Source organism: Mustela putorius, unplaced genomic scaffold (assembly GCF_011764305.1).
Source record: "Mustela putorius furo isolate JIRA1106 unplaced genomic scaffold, ASM1176430v1.1 tig00003845_pilon_pilon_pilon, whole genome shotgun sequence".
In the NCBI taxonomy this organism is placed as follows: domain Eukaryota; kingdom Metazoa; phylum Chordata; class Mammalia; order Carnivora; family Mustelidae; genus Mustela; species Mustela putorius.
In genome coordinates this window covers 96,082,974-96,092,009 of record NW_025421998.1, presented here as the reverse complement: position 1 = coordinate 96,092,009, position 9,036 = coordinate 96,082,974, and the positions used below count along the sequence as shown (strand labels likewise).

The 9,036-nt window shown below is 43.3% G+C and overlaps 1 protein-coding gene across 1 annotated transcript; it reads right to left on the bottom strand.

Moving 5' to 3' along the window:
• Positions 1 to 2,356: 2,356 nt before the first annotated feature.
• Positions 2,357 to 3,631, bottom strand: LOC101690715 (olfactory receptor 2A1/2A42). The gene has a single exon (XM_004772108.3). It carries the CDS (start codon positions 3,598 to 3,600, stop codon positions 2,659 to 2,661), a length of 942 nt encoding a protein of 313 aa, XP_004772165.2. The 5' UTR covers positions 3,601 to 3,631; the 3' UTR covers positions 2,357 to 2,658.
• Between the last annotated feature and the right edge of the window lie 5,405 nt (positions 3,632 to 9,036).

Sequence of the window (9,036 nt, the reverse complement as noted above, 5' to 3'; positions counted from 1 at the left end):
CTCTGCGTCCCACACTTTTCTGTGCCGAACCTTGTATCAGGAGAGCTTTTTTCCTTTGACACCCGTCAGTAACATCACAGCTCTGTTCTGCTGTGGTCCTGCATCCCACTGAACCTTGCCATACAGCACTCGGCACTGGTCATGAAACATCGGATTAATGACCGTGTTAGGCAATATCCAAAGTACAAAGTATATCCAGTTTAGGTAAATTACAAGATCACTATCCAAGGCTCTTCCATTTGATGAAGCATCCGTCTAACACCGCATTGTTAACTTCTTTCTACCACTGTTTTGTTTTGGGGTCCAGACTCCCAGAGGGCCCTGTTTCCATCCCTGGCCCCTTTAACTATCTCCCCCTTAATGCACTCCAGTATAAAGTCAAGTTGTGGGTGTGTGTGTGTGTTAACCTTAAGTCCCGTGACACTTGTTTATGATAAAGGTGACCCCTGATCCTTATGCTGGGTTTATTGGCAGGATTTCTGGTCGTGAGCACGGGCAGCAGGGCCGCCAGACTTCCGTGCTGGGGATCCGCTTCCAGCAGAGTCAGGTCGTGCTGGATGAGAATGTCTCGGGTTGCCTTCTTGGAAGCCTCATCCCCTGTATCAGGCCACCAGGGTTTCGGAGGCTGACCAGTAGATTGTGCCAGTCTGGACCACATGACCACCCGCCCTCGGACTCAGATGTCCCGCCGGGCAAATTGCTCCTGGCGCAGAGCAGGTTCCTGTAGCTTGTCCTGCAGTGGGTGTGCCTTAATCACCTCCAGGCGCTGCCCATTCGCGTGGATGTGGCCGCTGCCACGTCTGCAGTGCGACTGGCTGTGGCTGCCTCCTTGAGTCCAAAGACCTGTCCGGACCGCCGGCACCCTCGTACTGCAGACAAGCTGCTCCCCTGTGGCACTACCCCCAGGAAGAGGGCTTTAGATGCGTTCTTTCCCAAACATAATACCTTTTCTATCTGGAGCCCAATGCCTCTCTCTGGCTGGAGGCTGAAAGTTTCCTACTCTCTTCCTCCATTTCCATTTCCTGCTTCTGAAATTTCAGTTTCTTTGACTTTAATTTAGTGGTTATGTCTACGGGTTTAGCAGTCAGATCACCTAAGTTTGATCCTGGACTAGACACCTACCAGTTGCAAGGCTTTGGTTAAAGTTACTCAATCTCCTTGTGCCTCTGTTTTAACCCCCAAAAGAGTGGTTAATACTTCCTATCTTACAGGGTTGTTATGAGGATTAAAAAAGATAATACATGTAAGGTACTTAGAATGGAGTATGTCACCGCTGTAAGGACTCTGTAAGTGTGTGCTTGCACTCACCCACGCAGATGTGCGTGAACATGTGCGTGCTGTGTGTGAAACTAGAGATCCCTTGCTTCTGCTTCTTGCCACCAGCCGAGTTCTAAACCAAACTCCTCACCTCAATGACAACAGCCTCCATCCATTCCCTTCTGTGCGCAGAAGGTCCTAATGTTCTCTGTGACCGAGACCGTAGGACTCACCAATGGAACAAGACTTCCACAAATAAACCCTGGCTCTCCCAGCCTCACTGTGGCGTGTATTAGAAGGAGAAGAAACTCATATTCACTTAGCGTATCCTAGGTTGGTAGAGGTTAGCCTTATTCTTAATCTGATAATATTGATAATGGTGTACCACACTGCATAGAGAAGGTTTGGGGGTGAGATCACTGGGGCAAGGGTCTAGCATTTGCCATTTGCTTAGTGTTTGCATCTGTAAAATGGAATGGTAATGAGAAATAGATTTTTATAATAAAAATGAAGTGATCTCTGTAAATTAGCTATCTACACGCAGTGGATGGTATGGAGTACGTACATAGTAATAATGTTAACTACTATTATTATTGCTAAAACTTTTTTTTCCCATTCGAAAATGGGGCTTTCCACCCCTACCTGGTCATTCTGAGTTGGGTAGTAGCGCTTGCCAACTCCTTCTAGTGAAGAGTGCTTGTCTGTCCAGAGAGAATCACAGATACTCTTCTCAACCAGGCGAGAAGAGTTTAGAAACCAGTGGCCTTCAAAAGCTCAGGGCAGGCTGGAAAGCGGATTTCACTGGGTAATTCCCAGGGACGCCAGCTGTTGAATGTGTGCAGACTTACTTTCTGACCATGGAAATTTATAGGACAGATTATAAGGTTTAATCAACAAAATCAGTGCCCCCCTAAGTCTATGTAGGCATTTAGGTACATTTACTATTTATAAGAGGAAGTACAATTAAGGGAAAACATCCTAATATGGGGTTAAAAAAAAAAAAAGGAAAAAGGTATCAACAGGTCTTAAGTCTCTGTGGCTACTGTTTTTAAAAGTGGTCACTGACGTGGCTATGTCCAGGAAAGCCTGCCTTCTGCGGTTAATGAGCACACATGATGAGGCCACAGGTAGAGCATCTATTTTAACCTTTTCGGACCCACAGCAGTGGATGAAATCAATTTATTCCACTAGGAGTTCTCAATTGACTATGCAGTTAGATGAAAGGATGTATTTGATAGAATTACATATAATGAGTTCAATAAAACCTAAATACTTTCTGGAAAAAGGGAGTGCTTTACAGAATACCTTGGATTTTTCAGCCTCATATATAAAGAGTGAGAAGCTTAGGTGATACACAGTACCCAAGGCTCCAGGGAACTACTGAGGCTACGGATTCCAATGTCACTCCAGTGGGGAATGACCTTCCTTGCACATTGTTCTTCTCAGGGCACCCTTGACCTCTGCGTTCCTCAGGCTGTAGATCAGTGGGTTCAGCATAGGATTGAAAAAGCTGTAAAACAGGAAAAGGATCTTCTGCTGCTCCTCAGGGTGGCGGGATTTGGGGGCCATGTACATGACAATGGCGCTGCCAAAGAAGAGCCCCACGACACAGAGGTGGGAGGAGCAGGTGGAGAAGGCCTTCCTGCGGCCCTCCCCGGACTGGATCCTCACGATGGCCAACAGGATGCGTGAGTAGGACACCAGCACCAAGCAGAGGGGCCCGACTAAGATAAACACAGAAGCAGCAAAGATGACCACTTGGTTGAGCCTTGTGTCAGCACAGGCTAACTTGAGGACAGACAGGATTTCACAGAAGAAATGGTTGACTTCATGAGGCCCACAGAAGGGCAGCCTCAGGATGAGAACCACATGGACCAGGGCGAGCAGGGAGCCGCAAGCCCAGGAGGTCGTCACTAGGGTGAAGCAGCCCCTCCAACTCATGATGGCAGAATACCGGAGGGGGTGGCAGATGGCCACATACCGATCATAGGACATCACCACCAGGAGAAGACATTCAGTATGAGCGAAAGTCAAGAAAAGAAAAGTTTGTGTCAAGCAGCCAGCAAAGGAGATGGGCTTGTCTGGCTTCAGGAGGTTCACCAGCATCTGGGGCACGGTGTTGCAGGCATAGGCTATGTCGACGATGGCCAGGTGGGAGAGGAAGAAGTACATGGGGGTGTGCAGTCTGGAGTCCAGCGAGATGAGCCCCAGGATGATGCCATTCCCCAGCAGGGTGCAGGCATAGAACAGGGAGAAGAGCCCAAAGAGAACCATCTGAATTCTTGAGCCAAGACAAAATCCTAGTAGAATGAACTCTGTCACCGCTGTCTGATTTTCCCCCATTTCACTATGAAAAAGGTAAAATGGAAAGCTGGGGAAAGAATTGTCCAAAACAACTAGACATTATAGTATACATTTTGTCATTTTTAGAAGATAAACTTTTAAAATTAACAATCTAGTGACACATTAAGTTAATTAATCACTTAATCTGACAACCAGTTTTAAGAAGGGGATTATGTCTCCAAGGACAGATTGACAGTCCTTGGAGGATTGGCTCCAAGGACTGTCAATCCTCTAGGATTGACCTAGAGCCAGTGACACTGTAATGGGATGGAAGAATGTCAAACCAAAGAGGAAATAAAGTAACCTCAAACACGGATTATCTTGGAGCGGCACATGACAGAATTATGAAGAGCATTGCTGGAGTGTAGAGGTCATCCGTCACGGAAGGACTCTAGATATGAGAATTAGTGTAGCCTAGGAAAAAGATGTGAAAATCCAGCATCTCGTTAGAAATATCAGCCATGCTGCTTTCAGCATCAGAAACCCACCTTTGCACTCTAGAGGAGCTTATGTGATGAAAGCAGGAGAATCTTCGGGGACCGTTTAAGTTGCTAAGAAGGAATCAAGGGGTGTGTACATTCGGGCTCTATTGACTATATTTTACAGTGGGTGACGATACCAACCGACAATTGGCCATTTAGCAGTCTACTGATTGATTCCTAGTTACTGATTTACCAAAAAATGGTTCCAAATACAAGCTATAAACTTCGTAGGAATTGTTTTTTGGCAAGCTGCCCAGTGTTCATGTATCATGAGTCTTGACTTTGTGTGCAGGCGTGTCAACAAGTAGGAGGTTAGGCATTCACGCCTGGTTTGAAGGCTGTGGTGTGAATGGATCTGTGTAATGACATTTTAAGATGCAGTTCCTATGCCCTATTTGTGTTTCATCTCATCGCTCCTTCTGTTAAAGAGTAAATCCAGTGCTAACATAACTAAGACACGCCGTACCTTCAAGGACGTTGTACGGCTGAGCAACTGCATCATGTGCCCTTGTGAAATTCAGAACCGTAAGAAACGGGCTCCTGGGTGGCTCTGTCACTAAGCGTCTGTCTTCAGCTCAGGGTCCTGGGATCAAGCCCCATGTTGGGCTCCCTGCTCAGGAAGGAGCTCCTTTCTCTCCTTTCTCTCTTTGCTTACTGCTCACCCTGCTTGTGCGTTCTCTCTTGCTCGCTGTCAAATAAACAAATAAAATCTTTTAAAAAATCCCCACATTACAAGAAGCAGCCGCTTATTAAAAAATGAAGTCTGCTGGCGGCCTGGGTGGCTCAGTTGGTTGAGCGACTGCCTTCAGCTCGGGTCACGGTCCCGGGGTCCTGGGATCGAGTCCCGCCTCGGGCTCCCAGCTCTATGGGGAGTCTGCTCCCCCCTCTGACCTCCCCTCTCACGCTCCACTCTCTCACTCTGTCTCTCTCTCTCTCAAAATAAATTAAAAAAAAAAAAACTTAAAAAAAAAAAAGAAGTCTGCCTTACTTCAATAATATAAGAATTGCTAAATAATTTATAGATAGCTTATTTAAAAATTGTTGGCAAAGAGATAATTTAGTGAATTTATCATTTCTGGATTGCTATAGCAACACCCTGAGGGTCAGGTGTTTGAGGTTTCTGTGAATTGGTGATAGGCCAAATAGTGATCGGCTTGTCCTTACGTCCTTAGTAACAGCTTCCTCAATACACCACGTAGAAATCAGCATCTTTCTAGTGCGCGCACTTGTGCCTTTAGTAGGCAAAAATAACCCGAGGCTGAGCTGTTGGACTTGTGCCTTCTCGCCTCTGAAGAAAAGTCTCTCCGGGATTCACGTAAGGAAAGATGTTGTTGTTTTAAGACCCTGGTCCAGCTGTCGTTACTTCCAGTGGAGATGTTAATGAGAGGCTCCCTGAGGAACTTGAGAATAGGGAAATAACACTTCTTCTTGAAAAATAAAACTTGCAAAATCCACTCATCGTGGTTGAGAAGAACTGGAGGAGGAAACATGACAACCCACGTGAACATGTCGTTGGGGAGTATGAGTCTATCCCAAACTTCACTCAAAGTGCTTTGCTACCATCTCAAGGAACTAGAGTGGGGGAGGGTCTGTCTGTAAGTAGGGGACCCAAATGTCACCAGGTGCATGTCAACATAAAGGCTGAGATATAGTGAAGGGGGTCATCCATGAGGGCTGGAGTTGGCCAGCACCTCTTCAGTACCGTCCAGAGAGTGAGAGAGCTGTCCTCCTGGTGGGTCTGTATCCTCAGTCCAGGTGGCCTGAGTGAGCAGCAATCAGTAACCCCAGCTCTCAGATTTCCAGTGAATGCCCTCTGCTTGGAGTCCCTGCTCCCCAATTAACCGTGAGGTATTAATTTGCCTTCTCGTGCAGATATTTTGATAAAGAGGGAATGTGCTACTAAGCAAAGTTCTTGCCAATATCTTTATAATAAAAAATTGCATTCAGGTTTATGCATGGTTCTTTTTTTCCCATTTAGTCTGCATAGTGTGATACAGATGGAAATGTATATGCCTAACCAAATTTCCAAAGCTGGATTTATAGGTGAGGACCAGGCCCAGGACAGAGATCATCTCATTAAAATACAATCCCCCCAAAATTTATCTGAGTAGCTAATTGGGACCTGAAGAACATCGCTGTTAGATCCTTCTCTAGAATCAACAAATGACTTTTTTAGAATAACCATTATCAATAAATGATACCATCAAGTCACAAATGGATTAAGTAAAGGGTACATCAAGTCATTTATAGATACGATGAACATTCATAGATACACATGACCAGGGCTTTTTTTTTTTTTTTTTTTTTAGAATTATATAAAAAATTACTGTGCCAGGACAGCCTTTTGAACTGATTTAGAAAGCATACAAAGCATATGAAAATACTTAGTTGTGAAAATGCACCTGAACCCACATCTTAGAAAAAGCACAATCTCTCTATTCAGTTCTTCCTTAATTCATTTTGCCACTTCCAAATGGTTAGTTACATAAAGAAAAAAAAATTACTTGCAAAGTCTGAATCTCTTTGAAACTTAAAGAGACAGACAGGAGACAGGAGGGCCTGATGAATACATTAAAGTTAAGAACAGCTGCCATGGGGCGCCTGGGTGGCTCCAGTCCGTTAGGCACCTGCCTCCGACTCTTGATTTTGGCTTCAGGTCATGAGCTTAGGGTCATGAGATAGAGTCTTGGCTCCGGCTCCCTGCTCAGCAGGGAGTCTGCTGGAAATTCTTTCTCTGCCCCTCCCCCTGCTCATGCTCATGCGCTCTCTCTCTCTCGAAAATAAATAAATCTTAAAAAAAAAAAAGGAACAGTAGCCATATGGGCTGAAAGTCTGGTTTCTTTCTCAGAAGTGGGTCATACTACAAACTTTGAACAGGAATAAATGTATTCATTTTTGCAATTCTGGCACAAAATATTTATTGAGGGAACAAATGAATGAATGAACATACAAAATAAGTGAATGCCTAAATATTGAATTTTTGGACTATCCTTGCACTGGGTCTGGAATTTCTGCCTTGTTTAAATCTTGCTTGTCCAATAAAGGACATTTTTACCAAGGGAATAAAAGAACACTAAACTAGAATCTCCAAAATATTTAAGCATCAGACAGTTGAAAGACACTTCTGTTTTCTTTTTTCTCCACATGTTATTTTATTCTGCAGGAAACTGAAAGCCTCTTACCTGAATCAATGGATTAACTTCGCTAAAGGACTAGCAGAAGTGAGAGGAGGAACTGAAAAAGAAATTAAATACATCTCAGTTCTAAATGCAACATTCAGACATTGTTTTGTGCTATAAATGGTGTATCGTATATGTATATATGTATATACCGATTAGCAATTTAAAAATTGGCAAACTGTTTGGTGACTAATAAACTATCCAGTGTCTTTGTGGTTTCAAAGTAAATTTCTAAGATTGAAATCATATCTTTACACAGGAACAAACCTGCCAGTACTCGATGGGGCCTAGTTTCAAAAGTAAAATTTAAGATCTGAAGAGCTGACAAACCCTCTTCTAATGCTGTAGGCATGAGTCACACGGCATTCCTGAAATAAAAACTATTTTTTAAATCCTTAGTTCAACCGAAGTATTGGATGGCTTACTTCTAAGTAATAGAAAAAATAATTGTTGCTACTCATGTACTCAATAGAACCCTTCTCTCTCTTTTAATTCAAAATATTTTACAATTTCTGAGATTTTCCTCCCTGTCCCATGTGTTGTTTAGAAGAATGTTGTTTAATCTCCAAGTATTTGGGGGATTTTCCAGCTCACTCTCTGCTTCTGATTTCCATTTCAACTCTGTTGTAGTCCAAAAGCACACATTGTGTGACTTCTGTTCCTTTTAATTTGTTCAGGTGTATTTTATATCCCAGAATGTGATCTACTGGGGTGAATGGATGTCCTGCGTGAGCTTGAGAAGAACGTGTATTTTCTCCTTATTGTGGGATGAAGTAGTCTGTAGATGTTCATTGTATCCATTTGATTGATGGTGGTGTTGAGTGCAGCTGTATCCTTATTGATTTTCTGTCTGCTGGGTCTATTTCTGATGAAGGGGTATTGAAGTCTCCAACTCTAATAGTGGCTACTACTTCTCCTTTCAATTCTACTGGTTTTGGCTCATGTATTTTGATGCTCTGTTGTTAGTTGCATACATATTAAGGATTATGACTTCTTAGAGAATTCATCATCTTTATTCCTGGTAACTTCCTTGCTCTGAATCTTCTCTCCTTTTTTTTTTTAAATAAAGATTTTATTTATTTATTTGACAGAGAGATTGAGAGAGAGCACAAGTAGGCAGAGAGGCAGGCAGAGAGAGAGGGAGAAGTAGGGTCTCCGCTGAGCAGGGAGCCCGATGTGGGGCTCGATCCCAGGACTCTGAGATCATGACCTGAGCAGAAGGCAGCCGCTTAACTGACTGAGGCGCTCACGCACCCCTCCTCCTTCCTGATGGTTATGTCTGTCTGTCTCTGTTCCTCCGCCTCACTCCATCACTGCCTCTACTCCGATCTCCTTCTCTCCTGGTCCCCTTTATGACATTCTCTTTCTGTTTCACATTTTCCTTATCTTTCGTCTACATTTCCCATTCTCAAAATCTTTATTTTCTCCTCCACGGTATTTCTAGAGACGTATCAATAGTTCCATATTTGAGTGGTGTCTAGAAGATTTTGATTACATAGAAAGTCTACATTCAGGTTAATTGGCTTTATCCAGGTTAATTGTTTTACAAGACATAGGTATATTTTTAAATATATAACCTTGGGAAATACTATCTTATTCACAGTAGCAATAGTATCTGTCAATACATTTATCTGGGATATGGAAATATTATCTCTGATACCATAATGGCCAATAAGGCCTTTCTACTTGGACTTCAGAATTAATGTAACAAGAACTTGCATTTAAAATATACTCTTAGATTGAAGAAATCTTTTTAATCTGGTCAATAATAAAAA

Bases quoted from the DNA above. Each gene is read 5' to 3' on its own strand.
- LOC101690715 (XM_004772108.3), bottom strand. From the start codon at position 3,600: ATGGGGGAAAATCAGACAGCGGTGACAGAGTTCATTCTACTAGGATTT.